Consider the following 25,249-nt stretch of genomic DNA (forward strand, 5'->3'; position numbering starts at 1 on the left):
CGTGTCTTCTCCTATTTTCCATTGATCTATGTGTATGATTTTGGGCCAGTATCAGACTGTTTTCATCATGATAGCTCTGTATTATAATTTGAGATTGTGAATGATATTTGCTCTAGTATTATTAAGTAAATTTTAATCTTTCAAATTTTCCATTTCCTGCATGATATACAATTTAATTTATATATAAAATGTATGTTGAAGATGTACTCACAATTGTTTATGAATATTCTTTGGAAAGTATCCACAAAAATTGAAATGAACAGGAATAATTTATAATCATGTAACAAAAGTAAATTCCATTCAATAAAATGATTCTAAACTTATTACATCACCACCAGTACATCAAGAATTTCATGGTTGCAATAATCATGGCACCACACAGATAGAAACACAGCTCATTATGAGGCTAAGATTTAAATGCAAGCATCTCTCTTGGTCACACTAAATTGCAATAGCCTCATTTTCTAACAACTCCCACTGAGGTTTGGATTCCCAGTACTCCCAAAAATCTGTTTCCAGTAATTGATCCACATCTTTAAAGGAAGTGAAAGATACTCTATAGAATAGGATGCAGGCCATTACAGAAAATAGAAAGTATATTTTCAATTTTAAATATTACTTTGAATATGATGCTCCTCATACTATATGTTAGGAAAGGTAAGTGAAAATATTGTAGAAAACAAATTCATTAAATTTATTAAGATGAAGATGGTATTTTAATGAATTGTGTTGGCCAGAAGGAAGGCTTTAGCCTTCGAGGCAGCAAATCTTCCAACTGAGAGCTACCTTAACAGTACTTCACAGTAAGCTAGAATGAATAATTGCTGGGAAAATTGAAAGAAAATATGCTCTCAAGATTATAATGCAGAAAAAAATTGGCATTAGTTTGTCAGTGACTAATTATGGTGAACATAAGAAATATTATATGCTCATCCTACAATTTAAAATTAGAGACAAGGGCTATTATTCTCTTCAAGATTTAGATGACTGACAGAGTGTGTAAATTTGTGTATATTTACCATTTGAGAAGGAAATAGAGGGTAAAATTGTGTTCTAAATTAGATATTTAGAAAACCTCTGTAAAAGTAATTGTTAGTCCATAAATGGAAAATAAACAGTGATCATTGGATAAAGGGAAGAGATATAAGATGTTTTATATTCAAATCAAAGAAGAAAATGTTAATAATTTAAGAATTTTAACATGAATATTCCCCATAGTAGGAAAAGTAGGATAGCTATTTTCCAAATAAACAAGGCAGCCAAAAGTGTATATCCCAACAAAGACTGCAATAAATGTAAAAAAAAAATTGGATTTGATCTACAACGTGGTTTTGATTAACTTGGAGGGAAATGTATTTGAATTCATGCAATTGGAAAATACTATAAAGATATACTTATCACATTTTATTTTATAAGTCTTCACATATTATACATATCACATTCTTTTTGGTTTACTGATCATAATGATTCAATTTTGAAGGTGCCACATGGAAATGATCTTGATTTTGTTTTGTTCTACACTAAGTTAAGGCTTTTCTCACATAGCTTATTTTCTTTATAGTCATGTATTTCTAGAGTATAAGCTCTCTGCATAACATACATTGCTTACATAAGAACAGTTGTGATTAATTACATTTTTGAGATATCTCTTTTTTGTTGAATTGTATCCTGTAAGAAATTCACATGAAACATATGAGTTCAAAGAATGTTTATCAATTTGATAACGTAATATATCCTTTCCACTTTGGAGGAATATGGCATGTTGATATAAACCCAGATTCTAGTGTCAGATTGACTAATTTAAGTACTAGTATTCATTCATGTTAGCTATATAATTGTTAAAGTGTCAATAAGTGGTACATCATAGCTTTCTTATTTATACATGGCAACAATAATACTCTTGTATCATGTGTCTGCTATGACCACTAAACACCTTTAACATCCATTAAATATGTAATGTGAAACCTAGCAGTTAGCAATCACTTTACTATATTTAATAATGTTGTATTACTCAAAAAATTATGAATGATGTCTGAAAAGCCTAGTTAAGATAGTTTAGCATTAAACATTGTAACACAAGCAGAATCTAGACATGGAAACTGAGACACCTTGTAATTTGCTCCTACATGCAAACACATACATTTACCACAAGAAGCCTTTTTTGTCAATTGGCAATGAAGCATTTGAGAACATAAGTGTAAAACCATAAGTGTAAAACCACAGTCATGGGACTGTGTTTCTTGACATTTTTATACAACGTCAAAAAAAATTCAAAGAAAAAATTATTTTTAATGAATTTGAAGATTGGTTTCCATTATATTCTAACTTGTGTCTGTTTCTTTAAAAAAAACTAGATAATCTTTGTTGATCTCTACAAATATAGGGCAAGGTATTTATTGTTATGAATCTACATTTCTTTTATATTTGAATAACAACTGTGAGGAATCCAATGAAATGGAAACCCTGATATATCAGAGACAAAATAAAACAGTTATTACCATCTAATCTTTTAAAGGAATATAAAACTATTTTTTGGACTACTGTTCACCATTATTTACAATAAAGTAAATATAAAGTTGGATGACATTCTAATACTACAGAGTTACTTTTCCGGCTCATTGAACCTGACCCAAATAATGAAAAGATTGATCCTACCAGTAAAGAATGAGTCAAAGTAAAGTAACCGCATGCAAGTCATTAATTTATATAACGAAATTTTGTTTATATCAGCTGGTCTGAAAATGCCAACATCACCTCTAACAATGATTCCACTTCCATAGTAAATAGATATTCCACAAATCATAATCTTTTAGTAGATTTCAACTGTCTACAAAGGAGCATTTCACTAGAGGAACTTTTACATGCCCATTTGAGTCTTTTTGTTTGGTTTTTAGAGACAGGGATTCTCTGTATATCCCTGGCTGACCTAGTCTAAATCAGAGATTTGTCTGCCTTCAGAGTGCTGGGATTAAAGGCATGCACTACCCCACACACAACTTAAGTCTTGTTATTAAATCATATTACTACTTTATCTAATTCCATTTTCTGAAGGGGAAGTTTGTAAGGACAAAATTTTGCAAATAAACATCTGTGTTTATGTGATAATACATAATAAGTTCTGATGTGGCTGCTTTAAAACTATCCAATAAATTACAGAATCATTTACTTAATCTGAAAGGTTATGGTTTTAGGGAAATGTTCACAATGATTACCATCTAATCTTTATTTTTTATTTCTATGTGAGCAAATGAATGGGAAAAACGAATATTGACTAAAATACATCATTTGATAAGATAAAATGATAGAACTTTAATTCTCTCAAATGCTTCCTATTTTGTATAAGAATATTGTTTTAAAATGTTGTGGTACAAAAAATCATTTCCAGTTACACCCTGATATCTTGATATGTCAAACATTTCATGTTTCCAAATCATCAGTTGATATTATCAACAAATAGTAAAACTGCAAACATACTGACAGTAACTTGGCTTGCTTTTGTTTTTCACCTCCTTGTATTTTAAGAACTTCCAGAAGCTTTCTGAATGGAATAAATGGATTATGAAAATGGATCAGCTGTGACAGAATTTATTTTAGTGGGATTCTCTGGAGGTTGGAAACTTCAAACCCTCTTCTTTGTGACATTTTCTTTGATCTATTTTGCTACTGTGGTGGGCAACATTCTTATTATAGTCACAGTGACAGCTAATGCTGCCCTTCATTCTCCCATGTACTTTCTTCTTGGAAATCTCTCCTTTCTGGACATGGGTCTTTCCACTGTCACAACACCCAAGATGATCAGAGACTTGCTTGCAGAACACAAGAGCATCTCGGTATGGGGCTGCATGGCTCAGATGTTCTTCATGCACTTCTTTGGGGGTGCTGAAATGACACTTTTGATAGCCATGGCCTTTGATAGATATGTGGCCATATGCAAACCCTTGCACTACAGAATAATCATGAGTCACAGGTTGCTGAATACGTTTGTAATACTTTCCTGGACCATTGGTTTCATACACACCATGAGCCAGATGGTATTGACAGTGAATTTGCCTTTCTGTGGCCACAACATTGTAAATAACATATTTTGTGATCTCCCCCTGGTGATCAAGCTTGCTTGTATTGAAACAAACACTCTGGAGTTATTCGTCATTGCTGACAGTGGGCTGCTGTCTTTCATCTGTTTCATCCTCTTGCTTGTTTCTTACACTGTCATTCTGGTCACTGTGAGGCACAAATCACCTGGTAGGCTTTCCAAGGCTCTGTCCACATTGTCTGCCCATATAATTGTGGTCACTCTGTTCTTTGGACCCTGTATCTTCATCTATGCCTGGCCATTTGGTAGTTTTGCGAGCAGTAAAGTGCTTGCTGTATTTTATACTGTTATCACTCCTTTACTGAATCCTCTTATTTACACCCTGAGAAATCAGGAAATGAAAAAAGCCATGAGAAAATTATGGATCCAACAAGTTAGCTTCATGTCGAATTTATAAATTGATCTGTATATGATTACCATGGTTAGGTAAATTAATGACTATGGATAATGTTTTTCGTTCTACTTTTATATTTGAACCATACACCAATAAAAATAAATTGAAACTCATGTATTAGTGTTTCATTTATAGTGATGGTTTAATGTTAATTTTCAGCATTTTTATTTTGAATATTTTCAAATAATGAACATTTCCCTTATTTGAATAATCAAATCTAGTGAACTCTTTCATTAAATCAGAATATGTAATACAAATTACGGTACCCTACGTATTTATCCTGTGTGAAAGCCCACAAAACCTTACTAGTGAGATCTGAGCTTGCTTTGCACAACAGGGTTGCATTAGAAGATGACGTGACCATGTGCACCAAGTGTTTGTGATGGTCTCCATTTGACTGTGCTGGGGGGAGGTTTTTTTGCTCCACCTCTTGGCATTCCTTTAAAAGTCCTTTAGTAGAGACAGAAGGGTCTAATGGGTTTTGACCCAGGCCCTCCCTAGTCTGTCCTATGTTTTTCACTGTCTCTCTCCTCTATATTTCTGTCTACATATTTTTCATTTCCCTGTTTAAGATAACGTGGGAGAAAATTGGGGGGCAGTTCTCCTGTGGATGGCACCCAAACATGGAACAGGGACTTGGCAAAATCTTGAGGAGAAAGCCCCCAGAGAAGCAGTTGGACCGGTTCATTTTTGTAGTGAAAGTGAAGGTGGGGGGTTTTATCCTCAGGAGTGATATTAAAGCAGTGAAATGCCAAAGTTGGAAAGTAAGGCTGCAGCATAAATATATCTCTCAAGATGTTTTCCTTCTTTTTCTCTCCCTATTAAGTTCTATCTATAAAAATTAAAGAAAAATGTAAGATAATGTGGTAATATAATGTAGAAGGTAAGAATATAGTATAACAAAAAATTTAGAGAAAGGTAGATTAGGAATATTGGGTAAGAGAATAAGATAAGCAACAAGATGGAGGAACCATGTCCTTAACTTTCAAACTATGGGGCTAGGAACACAAACTTGGAGAAATCAGAGGAAAAAAAATAGGGAGAAAAAGATTCCTGTGGGAAGCTTTTGATCCCAAACGGTGGCAGGAGAAAGAATTGTCCCTGAGGCAGATGCAATTGAAATACAACTTTTCACTCTGCTGATGCTGTTACTGTATGGAAACACTGTACCAACAGAACTAGTTTCCTCTTGGCCATGAAGCCAAAGTTTAGAGAACATAAGTCTTAGGAAAACTTGGTAGTCTTTTTCTCTCAAAAAATGAAAGCTTTCTTGGGAAAAACTTTATCTGTCTCCAAAAAACTAAAAAGCTGTTCAGACCTTTCTTTCTGTAAGGGCAAAACTTTAACTCACTTAGAAACTCACTTACAACAGGGCAGATTCCTTCCTGAAGGTTGCAGGATCTTGGGAAATCTGCTAGTACAAAAAAGCAAGGTCTTAGTTCCAAGCAGTAGCTGCAATGGCGGCATGAGAAAAGCTGAGGCAGAATCAGGAAGACAGGCTCCTACTTCCAGAAGCAGTTATCAGAAGAACAGAACAGGCATCTGGGACTCTGTATTGGGCGGGGGGTGGGGGGTGGGGGGGAGATAAGTGGGGACAAGAGAAAGATCTGTCCCAGGGGAAAAAGTCTCTCTGAAATGGCTGTGAAAAGGCTTTATCTTAAGTACTTTCATTTTCCTTCACTGACCAGGTAAGCCCTAAAGGGTTTTGTTTCTGGTATCAAAAATACCTGTATAAAGTACACACAGACAAGCATTACTCACTTTGGGAACAGTGTCAAGGAAGAAAAATACCTATCAATGCCAGCTCAGGGAGAACAGACATCTCTCGATTTCCTGTGGTAAAAAAGCAAAAAAGCTTGACTCAAGTCTCCCATTGAGAAAAGCAAAACTGTATAAACAAATCCTGTAAAGTGAAAAAGAAGTGTGGCGGGCCTGAAAGACATCATGGGGAATGTAGCTCAAAAAGTAACTTCAGAAATGTAGTAATAGCATGACATGGTAGAGAAAGGCAATATGGGAAATGTAGTTTTGCAGTTAAAAATGGTGGTACTGCCCAGAAACTTCATTTTCTCAGCTCAGAATACAGATTCTTTTCAAAGCAATGCTAGAAAGCTTAACCTTACCTCCTGAGAACTAAGAACAGATGAACAACTTGCCTTTCAGGAAATATTAAAGTGCTAGTACCATTTGTCAACAAGTCACTTTGAAAAATTTAAGAAACCAAGGGAAAGTGGTTTGTACACTGGAAAATTGCTTTGTAGGTGGGGACCAAACTTCAGAAGGTCCAGCTGTCTTACAAAATAGAGTCACTTCACTTGAAATTTCCCTATAAGAAATCAATGCTAAAATAGAGTGCTTGCTTAGTGAATGCTCTGATGTTTGTGAGAATAGGAAAAATGTACCAAGTACTAAAAGTACTAATAGCTGTGATATACTCTGACCATGAGTTATTTAGCTCAGACTATAGTTGTAGCTTTTCAACCTTTAGTACTTGTCTAAGACCTGAAGGACAAGAACTAAATGGACTCTACCCTATGTGGTGAAAAAAATCACCTATTTCTGGGGCTCTTACATTTTATACTGGTGCCAGTAAATTAGTAATGGTTGGTTATAAAGCAGGGAACATATGTAAAATAGTCCACAGTCCATATGCTTCAATCCAAAACTCAGAATTATATGCCATTCTAATGGTTTTACTACATTTTAATAAGTCTCTAATATAATTACTGATTTTCAATATGCAGAAGGTATATTGTATATAGATACTGCTGAACTTATTCCTTATAATTCAGAGTTAACTTAATTATTGATACAGCTTCAACAAGCAATCCAGAACAAGAATTGCTCAATTTATATTACTCATATTCAGTCTCATATGGGATTTCTTGGGCTATTGGTAAAAAGAAATGGATAAATTAATCAGCTACTAAGAGGAAATGTATTAGAAGCTACATATTTTCATAAAAACATGATAATAATAAAGGCTTGAAGAAAAAAATTCCATAATCTGGCAACAAGCTAAAGGAATTATTTTAAAGAATTGAATTGTCCTACTTGTTCTTTGTATAGTCGAGTTCCTTTACCTGAGGGAAGTAACAAAGAAATGAAATTTGGTAAGTGAATGTATTTTATTTAGCAGAGTTTGGAAAATTAAAATATATTCATCATACCATTGAAATATTCTCAAGATTTCAATGGGCATCTGTTTTAAGTTCTGAAAAAGCTGTTTCTAATAAATTGCACACTTATTAGAGGCAATGGCTACAATGGGCATACTGATACAAATTAAAATGATAATGCTCATTTCGAGTAAAAGGAAACAATGTTTTGTGCAATATAACATAAGACACATTACAGGGATACCATATAATCCTACAGGACAAGCAATTGTTGAAAGATCTAACCACACTTTAAAAGAGATACTTCTAAAACAAAAGGGGGATATGAAGACTCCCAGAGATAGGTTACATAAGCCTTTACTAACTTTAAATTTTTAAATGCTAATGAAGCTAGGACTACAGCTCATGAAAGGCATTGGACTGTGGGAAAAAGAAAAAACCGCTGTATTGAGTCAGCCTGAATACAGCAAGGATGTTTTGACATCAGAATAGAAAACAAGGAAGGTGTTACAGTGGTGTCAAGGTTGTGCTTATGTTTCTGCAAGTGACAAGTTGTTGATACAATCAAACTTAATGAAATTTCAACATGAACAAGAGAGGTCTCTTGGATACCTGGGCTGTTGACAAAGATAATACAACTCTGTAAAGAAAGAGATACAGAAAGCCTTTAAAGCAGATGGCTGATCCTCCTACCTGGGGACAGCTTAAGAAATTGTCTTGAAGATGGAAAAGCAGTAGTTCACCTGGCTAGGGAACCTCTGAATGCTGTCTGTGATAACTGTATAGGTAACAGGGACCAATCATACTTACTGGGCTTATATTCCCAATCCTCCTATTAATAAAGGGGTAAGTTGGGAAGATACAGATATTCTTCTTGTAGTCAATGAATCCTCTTGGCTACCCAGTTCTTAAAATCACAGAGGACCTGCTAAGCCTGAAGTGAAAGTTACAAATTTTACTCATGGAGTACAAGAAATTCCTGTTTGTATTGGTAATGGTACTGACTGTCTAAATATAACTTTTCAAATTTGGCTAGCTTTAGTTATTTGTAATACTACTCAATATTTTCATAGTAAATTTTATATGCTTCATGTATCTGGTTTTAGAGGAGATTAATATTTCTAGTTCCATAAATCTGCCATTTTGTGGGTTACCATTGAGGAATCTGACTTAACACATTGGGAACAACGTAAAGGTGAGAACTATCAGGTGCTTGTTAATATCTCCCAAGGAGAAGTCATTGATTACAACCCTTATGGCTTCCCTTAAGGAAAATATTCTCACTCAGAGTTGAGATGGCAACGGTATAGTTCGAATGGAACTACAGAAGTTAGTTCTACTGTTGATGAACTTATCCAATGCACTGGAGTTGGGATGTCAGCTCCAATGTTACAATTTGGCAATTCAATTAAGATTTGTGGAAATAAGCAAGTGCCTTACATTGTCTTAATGCATGGAAAAAAAGGGGGTTAAACATTACTAAGGGTAAGCGTATTTTGTCCTTTAGATTAAATCAAACTCGTTGCCTTGTAGCACGTTAACATTATCTTATTACTGAAAGGACCTATACAATTTCACCCTTATAGCTATTGTATTAATTGTGAACACTGTATTCTTCATACGCATATCAATGCTAGAATGTTATTGTATGTCACTTCTGAAAGTTATATATTTATTCTTAGAGCAAGGCCAGCAGCTTGGATGTTGGAAAAGTTGTCAAGGCCATGTTAAGACTCACCTGTGATGATTCTGGTCTAGAAACACAGTGAAACCTTATGAAGAAAAACTCGGAGAATGATTGGATTGATTATTGCTGTGGTTATGGGAATTTATTGCATTGACTACTAGTGCTATGATGGCTGGACTGGCTCTTTATAAGGAAATTCAGATTGTTGAATTTATTAGAGACTGGTATAAACATTTTGCAGAACTTTGGCTCAGCAAAATAGAATAGATAGTGAAGTAGTTAATGAAGTAGCTGATTTGAGACAAGCTGTAATTCTAATGGGGGATCAGTTAGACACATTGAGAGAACACATGAAATTGAAATGTGATTGGAATGTTATATCTTATTGTATTACACATTTAAGATTTAATGAAAACAAATATGTTTGGGAAAGGGTTAAAATGCATTTGTTGGGTCACCTACTCCTTCTCAAATGATTTATGATTTACACCAAGAAGTCAAGGAAACATTTGCTAGTAAGTTAACTAATGTATCTGGGATAGATGTTATGGAAAGAATTGCAGGTACCTTAGCTTCATTCAATCCTATGCATCATTTCAATAAGTTTCTTATTCTAATGATTACTACCTATTTTTGCTGTAATAATTTTACTGACTTAAAATGTATTTTGGCTTATCTACATAAGACTGTAAGACAGCACAATAGAGAAATGGCAGTCTTCACTATGTGGTTGCATAATCATCAACATAATCAAAATCGCTTAAACAAAAGGAGGAAATGTGGTGGAAATTTAGTAGAGTCATTGTATCCAGGGTAAACATTAGAATGTAACTGTTGTTTCTCACTGTATCTAGGGTAACAGTTGAATGTAGTAGTGTTTGTTGAAGGTACCTAGACCTTGAAGAAATCATAGTAGAGAACAGGGATTGTTTTCTTTGATTTTTAGAGTTGTTTTCCTGAGGAGGTTACTCATTTGTTTCATGACATTGGTCACAAGACTATCCAGGCACAGAATAATTGGATCCTGCAAACAGTACACAATAAGGACTGAAGGTTGTGGATATGTGATGCTATGACTTCCTTCAGTGAACATATAGAATACAGCATACGGCTTTGGTATGAGGAACTTATTGTAACCCAAAGACAACCTTTGTGTGCAGTCAATAAATATGCTTCTGAACGAAGGCTTGATGTTCAGTTCTCAGAAACTTTTCCTTTCTGTGGCAAGAGAGCCTAAGATTACATTCTGAGGTGATTCTCCTTTTTGAATGGCTCACATAACACAGAATACCCAATACTTATAAACTATAATTCTGAAATGACCACCAAAAGATGTTTTGATTTGACAAGGAAGGAATCAAGTAGTTTAGAACTTGTGATGATTTGAATAAAAATGGGGCCCCAAATCTCATACAAGGTAGGGCTGTTTGGAAAAACTATGAGGTGTGGTCTTGTTGGATATATTGTGGCTTGGGGTGGTATTGGAGGTTTCAGAGTTTTCTTACCACTACTGTGCTCCCTGATTCTTGCTTGTGGCTTGATATGTGATTTCTCGGTTGTTCTTGCTGCCATCCCTTCACTCCACCATCCTGGACCCTCAACGTTTAACACTGTAATCCCAATTAAATGCTTTTAAAAATAAGTTTCCTCAGTTTTTTGTTTGTTTATCTTTTTAATCACAGCCGTAGAAAAGTAACTAATACTGAAATGGATCCTGGGAATGAAGCATTACTCTGAAGAACCCTACGATACTGATGTTGAAGAATGTGGAAGACTTAGGGAATCTGGAGAAAAGAAGTGGTTAAATGATAGAATCTGGGCTTATCAATTCATGTTAGTAGAAGGCTGGAAGACAATTGAGAGCTATGTGGACTGTGGAGGCCCAATTCAAGAGGCTTCAGAGGGAAGTGAGGACTCTAATTACTTATTAATTAATTACATATTAATTACTTAGGATATAAGATAGAACTACAAAGAATTACACCCCAAAAGATACAACTAAGGAGAGATCGATTGAAGACTCTTAATGATTTTCAAAAGTTATTAGGAAGCATTTCCAACTTACTGGGTATCATGGGAATACCCAAAGATGAACTACAAAATTTGGCTAATACTCTAGAAGGGGACAAAGAATTAAATAGTCCAAGAGAATTATCAGCCGAAGCTGAGAAGGAATTGGCTCTAGTAGAAAAGACAATTTAAGAAGCACACGTGAATCGTGTGGATCCAGAACTTAAATGCATTCTTGTCATATTCCCCTCCAGACATTCCCCCACAGGTATTTTGATGCAGAGGGAAGATATATTGGAATGTATATTCCTACCATATAAACCAAATAAGAAATTAAAGACTTATATAGAAAAGATCTCTGATTTGATTCAAAAGGGTAAATTAAGACTTCGCCAGGTGACAGGAATGGACCCAGCAGAAATTGTAGTACCTTTAACTAATGAGGAAATTTCATCACTATAGAAAGATAATGAATACTGGCAAAGAGCCTGCAGTAACTTTTTGGGAGAGATTAATAACCATTATCCCAAAAGCAAGAGAATAGAATTCATAAAGAAGACTGAATGGGTCCTTCCTCACATTGTATGGCAAAAGCCAATTTCTGGAGTCTTTACATTCTATATTGATGCAAATAAATCAGGGAAAGCAGGATACAAATGAGGAGACTTATGTAAAGTGGTACAAAGTCCATACATCTCTGTACAAAAGGCAGAACTGTATGCCATTCTTACGGTACTGATGGGCTTCACAGAACCCCTCAATATAGTCACTGACTCTCAATATGCAGAGAGAGTTGTTTTACATATTGAAACTGCTGAATTTATTCCTGATAATACAGAATTAACTTCATTATTCATACAATTGCAGGAAATCATCAGAAAAAGGGAACATGATATATATATATATATATATATATATATATATATATATATATATATATATATATATATAAACACATATCAGATCCCATAGAGGTCTGCCAGGACCTCTATCACAAGGTAATGATGAGATTGATCAGTTACTAATAGGTAATGTGCTAGAAGCCTCAGAATTTCATAAGAAAAACCATTAAATAGCAAAGGTTTGAAGAAGGATTTCTCCATCACTTGACAACAAGCTAAGGATATTATGAAAAAAATGTCCTACCTGTTCCTTCTATAACCAAACTCTTTTACCTTCAGGGAGCAATCTAAAAGGTATACAAAGAAATAAAGTTTGGCAGATGGATGTGTCTCATTTTGCAGAATTTGGAAGATTAAAGTATGTACACCATACCATTGACACCTATTCAGGATTTCAGAGGGCAACTCCTATGAGTTCTGAAAAGGCTGATTCTGTGATTACATACCTATTAGAAGTTATGGCCATCATGAGAATACCTGTACAAATTAAGACAGACAATGCCCCAGCATATATCTCCCATAAAATGAGACAGTTCTTTTCTTATTACAATATAAAGCATGTTACAGGTATATAACACAATCCCACAGGCCAAGCAGTCATAGAAAGATCCAATCTAACTTTAAAGGATATGCTAAATAAACAGCAACAGGTAACAATGACTCCTAGAAATAGATTACATAGTGCTTTATTAACCTTGAAATTTCTCAATGCTGTTGACAAAGGAACAACAGCTGTGGAGAGACATTGCACAACAGACAAAACTCCTGAGCTAAACCAACCAGTTTATTTCAAAGCTGTGTTGACCTCAGAATGGAAACCTGGATAAGTCCTACATTGGGAAGGGGTTTTGCTTTTGTTTCTGCAGGAGAAGAAAAGCTATGGATACCAAAAAAATAATAAAAAAAAATTTTATTTGAACAGGAGAAACCCCTTGATGAGGAGAAGTAAAAGCTCATCCACCAATGTGATATCTTTACAAGTTGTAAGAAAAATTTAACAATCAAAGGTTGGGGTAGGGTTCTGTTTTTGTCTTTCCAGGATAATGGAAATATTCATCTTCCAGAAATCATAAGGCCTTGGATATCCGGATGTTTACAGCAGAAAGAAATAATCTATTGGTACCAAACTGCACAGTGTAAAATCTCACTGTCTGATATATATATATATATATATATCTCAATCTAGAAAAGTTGTGGTCCAATTCAATTATAAACCAAGCTGGCTTTGGAGATGGAATTGGCTCAATCCTTCTCTAAACCCAAGCATATTGCTAAAAGAAAAGGTTGAGAGATTCTTCAGTCCCAATTCAGAAGAGTCCTCTGGTGTGGGACAGAAGAAAACCAATAAAAAGGGACCATTGTCTTCAAGATTCTAATTCTCTCCATGCTTACTCTTGATTTCTCAGAATCCTTTCTTACATGTCATGTCATCTTTAAATCCAAACTTTCCATTTTGATAAAAAATAAGTTTTTCCAATAGCAATCTCTGAAGTTTCCAGAAGGAAGATGGGGCCCCAACAACAACTCTACCCAATCCAGAATGATGCCATGGTAATAATCATCATCATACACTTCTTGCAAGAATTTCAGACAATCTTACCCATTACTCTGAGACTTGCTAAGGAATCTACAGTTAGTCTAACTGAGATTTAACTATCTGAGCTTTCTTACATTACCCAACAGAGATACCATCACCCCCTAAACAGCAGGAAGCAATTCTAAGAAAATGACGCCCCTTGTCCCTAAGGTTTCATATTTCTCAGGGTTATGGATGATGGTTATAGGGTTGGGGTGGAAGAAAATATTAAACTCAGTATTCTCCTTAAGAAAAGAAAAAGTGTCTCAAAAGAAAAAAAGGAAAAGAAGAAATGGAATGGATAGGTGTAAGATATTATGGTAGATTATTGTATATACTAGTAAACAAGTTTAGTAAAATAGCAGCCTTAGATAATTTGCACTGTTATGGATTCTTATATGTTGATACAAATGTAAATTATTTTTATATTCCTATTTAAGATATTTGTATATTGATACAAATACAGAACTATATTTGTTATAATGTACATATATTTCTACTCTTATTTGAAATATTTGTATATTGATACAAATGTAAATTTATATCTGTCATACTGTATGTATGTTCTACCTCTGTTTAGGATATTTTGTATATTGATATATATTTAGGATTATTGTCATATTGCATATTGCACTAAACATTCCTACCTCTGTTATAAATATCTTGTGTATTGTCACAATTTTGAAGTCATTGTCCTTTACCATACATTTGCTTATAGGCTGTTTACCTTGTTTACATGAAGCCTTAGTCCTTAGGTTTTTTTAGGTAGATAAGACTTATAGATTTATAGTCACCTATGCTTGTCATCTCTATAGTTATGTTAGTTAGTTTATCCAGATTTACAGATACATAGGTTGGATGGACAGGTAATCTTCAAACACTTCATAGACCTAGAGAATATGACATTTAAATAACTTTGAATTCTGTTGATGTGAGACACAGTTGCTCCTGGCAGCACCAATCTGATACCGAGAGAATGTTGAGCTTCTAAGACATTTCCATTTGGAAGTTTGTCTTCTTGGCACAAAATGGCCTATTGGGCAAAGAACTGCCTTTGCCTCAACCTCTGACAATATGAGTGCTGTCCTTCTGGACAAGTGGAACACAAGGAAAAGTGGCTTCTGAACTCTGCCAAGACCGGGTAAGATGGTCCTTCAGAATTCCTGCTTCAGAAAATGATCTATCAGATACTCTAGGCCTATAGCCAATTTGAATGTACCAACAATGCTGAGAAACATTAGGTGACTGTTCAGGCTGCCAGCTATCTCTGTCTACTCTTGCAAGATTCCTGAAAGTTGCTTGCATCCATCTTCCATTTCTCAGGTACCATTATATTCCTTCTCAGGTCTTTGATGGGATTGAAGACTAGCAGTTATAGTTACAACTTAGTATATATATCATATATATATATATATATATATATATATATATATATATGATAGAACATATTAAGTATTAGATTCAGGTTCTTTAGGATAGGACACCTTTTGGAATGATCTCTGTAACATACAATTTACCTACGCTCTAGACTTCTCTGGATTTTAGTATGTGTTTCTTGCTTGATACTGTTTGCATTGGTTGTAGTTGATAACCATTCCTTTGTATATAGTCTTGTATTAGGTTAGAACCACCTTCTTATTTGTACAAAAGGAGGAGGCTTTATCCCAGGGATGCAAGGATGGTTCAACATATGAAAATCTGTCAATGTAGTACACTGTATAAACAAACTGAAAGAAAAAAACCACATGATCACCTCATTGGATGCTGAAAAAGCCTTTGACAAAATCCAACACCCCTTCATGATAAAGGTCTTGGAGAGATCAGGAATAAAAGGAACATACCTAAACATAATAGACAAAAGGGGGAGATGTAGTAGGTAGCCATTCCAGCCTTGATCTGGAAGTTCCAACCCCCATTGAGTCTTCGGTAACTGTCATGCCTACAAGGCGGGGCCGAGAGAGGGCCCTAAAGACCCAAGATCTGGATGTGCCAGCTCTCTTGGTTCCTAGATCCTGAATGATAGAGGTTGAATGAGCAGAGTTCTCCAGAGAACACTGCCGCTGGACTGCACCACACCTTTCCCAGACCCTGTTACCTATCCCTTCACTTGTAAGTTACCCCACAAAATAAACCTCCCTTTTAACTACGTGGAGTGGCCTTAATAATTTCACCAATATATGGTGATTGAGAGTTTTGCTAGGTTTAATAGTTTGGGCTGCCATCCATGGTCTTTTAGTATCTGCATAACATCTGTCCAGCACCTTCTGGCTTTTAGAGTATCCATTGAAAAGTCAGATGTTATTCGGATGGGTCAGCCTTATTTGGCCTTATTCCTTTGCAGCTCTTAATATTTTTTCTTTGTTCTGTATGTTTGGTCATTTGATTATTATGTGGCATGGGGACTTCTCTTTTGGGTCTGGTATATTTGGTGTTCTGTAAGCTTCTTGTATCTTTATAGGCATTTCTTTCTTTAGGTAGGGAAAGTTTTCTTCTATGATTTTGTTGAATATATTTTCTGTGCCTTTGAGTTGGTATTTTTCTCCTTCTTCTATCCCTATTATTCTTAGGTTTGGCTTTTTTATGGTGTCACCTATTTCCTGGATGTTTTGTGCTATGACTTTTTTGGCTTTAGTATTTTCTTTGGCTGATGAATCTATTTCCTCTATTGTATCCTCCATGCTAGAGATTCTCTCTTCCATCTCTTGTATTCTGTTGGTTATGTTTGCATCTGTAGTTCTTGTTCATTTACTCAGATTTTCTATTTCCAGAATTCCCTTGGTTTGTGTCTTCTTCATTGTTTCTTTCGATTTTCAGGTCTTTACTTGTTTCCTTCACCTCTTTGTTTTTTGTTCATTTGCTTGTTTTCTTGGCTTTCTTTAAGGGATTTATTAATTTCTTCCAATTTTTGTTTGTCTTTTCCTCGGTTTCTATAAGGGAAATTTTCATTTTCTCTTTAAAGGCCTCTATCATCTTTTAAAAGTCATTTTCTTCTGCTTATTCTATATTGGGATGTTCAGGTCTTGTTGATGTAGAACCACTAGATTCTTGTGGTGCCGTATTGCTCCTTATGTTGTTGAATGTATTTTTGCACTGGCACCTACCGATCTCTTCCTCCCATTAATGCAAATGGTGTCTGTGTCTTAGGGAGCAAATCTTGGTCCAATTGGAGCTCTTGATTCAATGGTAGCTGGCAGAGTCTGTTTCTCAGGGAAAAGCTGCAGTTCCAGATGATGGGTGGATTTGGGGGTGGATAGAGGCTTGTAGTTTACAGGGTTTGGTGGGGAATTGTGGTGACCAAGCATGGCTACAAGAGTCCTGCTTGCTGTCTGCAACTGAGGTTGTAATGGGTGGATTATGGGGGCAATGGTTTTGTCCTGGGCCTAAAGCCTAGAGCTTGGATTTTCCTTTAATAAGCATTCATGGATTTGAGAAAGAGAGAGCTATACCCCAACTCCAAAGCCAGCTTCAAATTTTAATTTAATTGGGACCACAAAAAGATCATTTGCCTTTTATGTCTATAGAGAGCAGCAGGAAAAAAAAGCATTTGGGAAGATTTATTCAATTCTAACCTTTTGGAGGTGGGTTATGCCATTAGACTAATTTACTTTTTCTTGGAACATTTTCTATTGATGTTTGTCCTTCTTCAGATGTTTCATTTATCCAGTGGTATCTTGATTCCTTAGATGGATACTTTTATTCCATCTAAGAAAGACAAAAACAAAAGCCTACCCTGACACTAACTTTGGAGAGTTCCTTTTTATTGGCAGATTATATCTTTGTTAAGGCAAAACGTTGTTTGGCAACAGAAAAAGCATTATCTTTTAATAAACATTTTTTGAAATTTTGAAATGAAATATACCTTGGTATATATATATAGATAGATCTATAATCTCCTTTCAAGTTTAAAGTATATTTATTTTTAGATCACAAAGAACATTCATTTTGAATTTTAGCCTGTCTTTTTAGTAACCTTGTAGAGGGTTTTTATAATAATCTATAAATATGATATGTAGATTTTCTAATATGGGAACATACAAATTAGGAGCTCTATTTGAATTTTGTCTCTGGATAGTGGGATTAAAGATATGTGTCACTATCAACTTGTTTACTGTAACTCTAGAACTTAGAAAACAACTAACTTACAGATCTGTCTTCACTGTGAATGAAGGCGTGGCTATCACTGCACTGCTCAAATACTTTATCTCAGCTCCAAATAATTTTACCTGTTAGATATTTAGAAAACAAGCTTGAAATGTAGTAACCCTTTGAATTTACTTAAAATATTTTCAATCTCGTAACTGAGATTTTATTATCAAACAACAAAACTATTATTTTTATTTAAGAAGAAAATGCAAAAGCTGATGTACAGGATGATGTGGGCCACATGACAATTTACAGTCTAACATTCTAATATGTTAAGACATGTCTAATATTAAGACATGTGGTTTAAGAAACCCCATTTTTTGTTTAATGGCAGTAAGTAAATTGTGACTTTGATAAATTATTATTTAAAAATATTATTTTTTTTCATACCCGATCAAGTGAAAGACATTTGTTAGTCTTGTAAGTTACTTTAGATTGAATGACAATGCTTTTGGTGAATTATATAAGAGTTCTTAAATAAGAGTTCTCTCTTGTTCAAACATAATCCTTAAAAATCTTGAGGTTGGGCTGGAGAGATGGCTCAGTGGTTAAGAGCACTGACTGCTCTTCCAGAGGTCCTGAGTTCAATTCCCAGCAATCACATGGTGGCTCACAACCACCTGCAATTAGATCTGGTGCCCTCTTCTGGCCTGCAAAGACACATGCAGGCAGAACACTGTGTACATAATAAATAAAATAAATCTTTAAAAAAAAAATCTTGAGGTTATCCATAACTTTTCTTTTTAGGTGGAAACAAAAGCAAAACTTCTTCTCCAATGTAACATATATCCTGGTTTCCATTCTGAGGCCAACACATCTTTACAATATACAGGCTGATTTAATTTAGCAGTTTTTTTCTACTGTCCAATGTCCCTCCACAGCACTTATCCCTTTCTCACTAGCATTTTAAAAAATAAGATAATAAAGTACTGTGTAATTTTTCCTAAGGGTCTTTATTACTCATTTCTGTTTATTAAGCATATCTTTTAAAATGTAACTACATTTTTCTATAAATGCTTGTCCAGTAGAATTGTGTGATATGCCTGTAATATTCTTCATGTCGTAATGAGCAAATGTTTTATTTTACTAGAAACATATGTTGAAGCATTGTCATCTTAATTTGTACAGTTATCCCCATAATGTCCATAACTTCTAATAAATGTGTAAATATAGAATCAGCATTTTTCAGAACTTAAAGCATTTGCCCACTGAAATCCTGAATATGTATCTATGGTATGGTGCCCATACTTTAATTTTCTAAAAAACTGGAAAATTAAACACATCTATTTGCCAAATTCCATTTCTTTGAGTACCTTTTGGTTTACTTCCTGAAGGTAATAGAATTTGGTGACAAAAGAACAAAAAGAACATTTCCACGGCTTGTTGCCAAGTGACAAAAAAAAACTTTTTTCAAACCTTTGCTGTTAATATGAAGTTTCTTATGAAATTCGGAGGATTCTAACACATTTCCTACCAATAGCTGATAAATTTCATCATTACTTTGTGCTATATGGCCTGGTAAACCCATATAAGATCTGGTATATGTTATACACAATGTGTGATTTCTATTTCTGATTATTTGTTGTAATTGAATAAATTATAAAGAGAATTCTGTATCATCTGGAAATAGTTCAGTGATTTCAATATGTAAAACAATTCTGAAAATTGAGAGTCAGTAACTCTATCAAGAGGTTCTGGAAAATCTAATAATATGATAAGAATAGCATTTAGTTCTGATACTTGAACTGAATCATAAGGGCATTGAACAACTTTAATTTTCCTGCCTTAAAAATTGCATTTTATGATCAATTTGCAGCAGTACAGAATGTAGGGGCTCCAGAAATTAGTGGTGCTTTTCTATATGAGGGAAAATCCAATTAGTTCTTTTTATAGACTGGAGTATCTTGCTTTTGAAATATCTCCCAAAAAATTACTCAGGCTTTTTGTCAATGTTCATTTTCTGCCCATAATGAGGCAATTTCTGCTGGGTCTATTCATGCTAACTGATGAAGTCTCATTTTTCTTTTAAAATCAACTAACAAAAATTTTCTACATAGATTTTTAATATTTTACTCTATTTGTGTACTAGAAATATCCATCCTAAGATATTCTCTTCTTTCTGCATAAGAATTCCTATGGGAGAATGGGTAGAAGGTAAAATAATCAAACTACAATCAAACACTGGATCTAAGCAATCCAAATGGGCACCTTGCAATTTCTTTTCTACCAAGCCATTTCTTTTTCAGTCTCAGTTGATGATTTTCTTGGACTATTGAAGTCCTTATCACCTTGAAATAAATTATTTAACTTTTGAATAGTTAATCCAATTGTGAGCCATAGCCAGTTAATATTTCTCAGAAATTTTTGAAAATCATTAAGAATTTATAACTGATCTCTCCTAATTTGTACTTTCTGTCATTGAATTTTTGGTAAACCTATCTTATATCTTAGGTAATAGAATCTCCTTTTTGTATTTTTCAGGAATAATTTGTAATTCCCAACAAGGAAAAATTTGCTTTACTTCATCAAACATTTTTTACTAAGGTATCTGCATCTGAATCAGCCAGTAAGATATCATTCATATAATGTTAAATTATAGATTGAGAAAACTGTTTACAAATAATTTCTAATAGCTGTTGTATAAAATATTGACACAAGGTGGGACTGTTTAGCATTCCTTATGGCTGGACCCTCTACTGGTACCTTTTAACAGGTTGAGAACTATTGTAAGTGGGCACTGTGAAGTCAAATTTTTCTCTATTGTGTTCTTGTAAAAGTATTGTTCTAAAAAAGCAATCTTTTAAATCAATCACTATAGTAAACCATCCCTTAGCTAATAAGAAAAGCAAGGGAATTCCATGTTGTAAAGAGCCCATGGGCTGAATCACCTTATTTATAGCTCTCAGATCTGTTAGCATTGTCCATTTTCCAGGTTTCTTTTTAATGACAAGTACAGGAGAATTCCAAAGACTGGTCAATCCTTCAATATGTTGGGCATTTACCTGCTTCTGTACCAACTGTTCTAGTGTCTGAAATTTTTCTGGTGTCATAGGCCATTGTTATATCCACATAGATTTATCAGTTAACCATTTTAAAAGTAGGGCTATTGGTACCTTTGAAAGACCAACAGCTGTTGTGCCCTACCCATGTACAACCTGAATGGTCTGTGAATATTTTTGAAAATACCTTTCAATATTTTGTTCAGAAGCATTTTTTATTTTATGGTTTGTTTCTGAGATTGGATAAATGTTAATTTGTGTTTTCCATTGCTTTAACAAGTCATATCCCAACAAATACATTGATATGTTAGCTACATATGGCTTTAATTTTCCTAGTCTGTCCTTCTTGCCCTATACCCTTCACCTACCTCATACTTTGTTTTACCTGAGAGAAAGTTCCAATTCCTAAAAACTGAATATTACCTTCTGAAGAGGCCAATCTGGATACCAAAATTTGGTGAAATTATTGTTACATCTATGTCCAGGAAGCCTACAATTGCAATGCCATTTATTTGTATTTTTAGTTTTGGTCTCTGATCATTTATATCAGTTTGTCAAAATACTTGTTTTCTGGTCTCTCCTGAACATCTGTTTATTCTACTGAAGCTACTCTAGCTCTGATCACATGTAGATCAGTGTTGTTTTTAACAACAGGCATTAAGTCTTGTAATTGTTTGTGGATGAGTTTCTCTAGTGCTGATAGGGAATGCTTGAACTAAATTTGATATCAGGGCCTCTGGGAGGCCCCTTCAGTAGTTTCCCCATTGCAAAGAGTTATCCTGCTTGTACATGGTTGGTCTGTAATCATTAGTCCAATACCTGCCTTTGCCACATCTTCTTCATATTCCAGAATACTGGACCTCTGTTTGGATTATCTCAAAAAAAAGAGGAAAAAGGAAAAAGAAAAAATGTTGTTTCTAGAAACACCTTGCCTACAACACTTTTTAAAATGACCTTGTTTCATAAGCATGAGATCCAATATCATCTGTGTTTCTAATCCATTCTATTTGTGCTGATCTTACCTGTAGAGGGCTAATCACCCTTTACAGCCTGCATTAGCATTTTCAAAAACCAAAGATTCAATTAATAGTCATATGACCTTTGGATCTGATATCATTCTATTCATAGCTGATATCAACATTTTTAAAAAACAAACAAACAAAAAACCAAAAAAGAAAAAACAAAAAAAAAGCAGTTAGTGGGGCCTTGTATAATTTTAGTAAATGACTCAGACCTCTTTTCTGATTCTTCAACCTTGTCTCACATATTTAAGGCTCATAAATTATATAGGCCCAAGGTCTGGTCATCAAATTCAAGCTGCCTTTGTAATTCAGCATATTGTTCCTCACCTAGAAACTGATCTTGGGAAATATTAATGCCCCTAGATCTATTTCATTGTCCTATGATTCTAGCTTCCTCTATTCATCATGTTTGCCATTGTAACTGAGGACCAGCTTACAATACTTCTGACACCAAATCTTTCCAATCTTGAGAAATAATTCTAGCTTGAGTTGCCCATGAATTTAATTTCTGACTCACATACACTGAATGCATATTATATGAAACAGCCACTGACTTAAGTCTCCTGAAATCTAATATTGTTATAGGATTTCATTTAACTGCCTCATAACCTTGGGGGTGCCTATCATCTGCTGGTCATTCTTGTATAAGAGCTGGATATGCTAGGGTTGGTTTTCTAAAGACTTTGATCCACTCCTCTTAAGTTTAATCATGTGGTTCATGATAGGTTCTTGTCTAAATTTCTCTGTCTATGTCTTAGTATTCTAATATTTATTAGTAAGTCTTTCTAAGGCTTGTATCTTTTTAGTCAAATTTTTCTTGTTTTCATTAATAAGTCTTTCTAAAACATATCTTATGAGTCAACATTTCATATTTGTCAGAATTATCAACCTACTTTTTACATTGGGCATAAAAAACTGCCATGGCCATGAAGGATAAAATATGAATTACCAAACCAATAGGAGTTAACAATTGGCAATTACTGTAATTATGTCAATCCCAGGTAAATAATTCATCCCTCTCATTTATTGCTTCCATTTGCAAGCCATCTATAGTAGCACTATACAGGGGCCTAATTCCCTGCATTTTGATATTTCCTATCTTTAACATGGGAAAGATTTTTCCTTTTAATATCATTTTACTCTCCTTAACGATTTCCCAGGTGTCTCACCAAATCTGATATAGTTTGTTCACAGCAGTGGTAGCTGTTATGTCATCAGTGGCAAATGAGGTAGCCAGCTGCCTCTGGCCCAGGGCTGTGAGGTGCTCTGGGGTCAGGATACACTGTTGCAGCAGAAGCACACAGGGCCAGAATGTCTTGTGTGAATGTGTGGTGGATTGGTGATTGCAGGTGCTGCAGAACTTGCTAGCATGACCTCATGCCCCACAATGGGCACTAATTGCTTTTGCATAAGTTTGTATCTTATGATTTTACTATTAAGATTCAGGAGTCAGAGATTTTGTTGAAAACCAGCAGTCTTTTATTATTTAGGATTGTTTAGATATCCTGGTTTTTTTTTTTCTGTTTCTGTGTAAAGCTGAAGCTTGTCTTTTCATTTCTGTGAAGAATTGTTTTAGAATTTTAATGGAGATTGTACTGAATTTATAGATTACTTTCCATAGAATAGCAATTTCTACTGTATTAATCTAATTGATCCAAGAGCATGGAATATTTTTCATTTTCTGGTTGTTTTATTATTATTATTATTACTTCTTGCTTGACTAGAGTTATCTCAAGGTGTTTTTGCTTTTTCTTTTTTGGGTTTTTGTTTTTTCTTTTGCTAGTGTGAAAGATGCTATTCTCTGGATGTTTTTCTTGGTATGTTTTTCATTTGTACATAGGCCTATGCTGTGTGATATTTTGTTTGTGTTCTGACAAATAAAGCTTGCCTAGAGATCACAGGGCAGAGCTAGCCACTAGTTAACCATAGAGGCCAGGAAGTGGTGCCACACACCTTTCCTCTCTCCTTGGGAGGAAGAAGCAGGAAGATCAAGAGTTCAAGACCAACCTGGGCTACAAAAGATTGAACCAGTCCAAATGAGAAACAGTGCCTGATGGTAGTGGTGCATGTCTTTAATCCCAGCAATAAGAAGGCATAGAAAGGAATATAAGATAGGTGGAGACAGCATCCAGCCTCCCCCCAATTAAGTCTCAGGATTTGTAGAGACAGGATCACCCCTTTTTGCTCTGAGGATTTGTAGAGGTAAGAACTCTCTAGTGGTTGGCTGCCCTGTTTCTCTGGTCTTTCAGCTTTTACCCTGGATATCTGACTCTGGATTTTTATTTAATAAGACTGATTAGGATTACTCTTCAGGCATACTAATTTTAGTGTGTTAATTTGGTATCCTGCTACTTTGCTGTGTTTATCAGATGTAGACATTTCCTAGAGTCATCTTTGAGATCTTTTATGTATAAAATCATATCATCTGCAAGTAAGGATACTTTGACTTCTTTCTTTCATAGTTGTATCCACTTGTTCTCCTTCAATTGTCTTATTGCTCTAGCTAAGACAATAGTACTAGTTTGAATGGGTATGGAGAAAGTGAGTTGTTCTTATTTTAGTGTAAATATTTTTGTTTATTTGTTTACTTACTTTTATTTCATTGATTTAAGTCTAGATTTTGATTATCTTGTCATCTACTTTTTTGGGGTATTAATTCCTCATGTTCTTTAGTCTTCAGGTGTGTTGTGAAGTTACTAATATGAGATTTCTCCAGTTTTTTTTTAATGTAAGAACTTAGTGCTAGGAACTTGCTGTATGTTTAAGTATCTTGCAATTTCTTTCTCTTTCATTGTAAACATTTTTAGCTTTCTTCTTGAATTTTGTCTTGATGCAATTTTCATTCAGTAGTGAGTAATGCATTTTCCATGAGTTTGTATGTTTTCTGCTGTTACCATTGTTGTTGAAATCCTTCTTTAATTAATGGTTGTTAGATAGGATACTGTGTTTTATTTAAATTTTCTTATATCTGTTGAGACTTGCTTCTGTTCCACCTATGTGGTCAGTTTTGGAGAAGGTTTCATGAGCTGCAGAGAATTAAATATAGTGTTTGGGTTGAATGTTTGGGGCATGTGTGATAGGTCCATTTCTTATATGATGTCATTCAACCCCAGTGCTTCTCTGCTTATTTTTATCTTGATGACCTGTCTATTTGTGAGAGTGGAGTATAACTCACCCACTATCATGATGTCAGAATCAATATGTGATTTTATCTGTGTTGTGTTTCTTTCATTAGCTTGGGTGCACTTGTCTTTGGTGCATTAATGTTTATAATTGTAATACTCTTTTGGTGATTTTCCCTTTA

The 25,249-nt window shown here is 34.6% G+C and overlaps 1 protein-coding gene across 1 annotated transcript; it reads left to right on the forward strand.

Annotated features, from left to right (window-relative positions):
• Positions 1-3,551: 3,551 nt before the first annotated feature.
• On the forward strand, positions 3,552-4,490 carry LOC131919039 (olfactory receptor 4L1-like). Its single transcript, XM_059273103.1, has one exon. It carries the CDS (start codon positions 3,552-3,554, stop codon positions 4,488-4,490), a length of 939 nt encoding a protein of 312 aa, XP_059129086.1.
• The last annotated feature ends 20,759 nt before the right edge of the window (positions 4,491-25,249 follow it).

Source organism: Peromyscus eremicus, chromosome 9 (assembly GCF_949786415.1).
Source record: "Peromyscus eremicus chromosome 9, PerEre_H2_v1, whole genome shotgun sequence".
Taxonomy (NCBI): Eukaryota; Metazoa; Chordata; class Mammalia; order Rodentia; family Cricetidae; genus Peromyscus; species Peromyscus eremicus.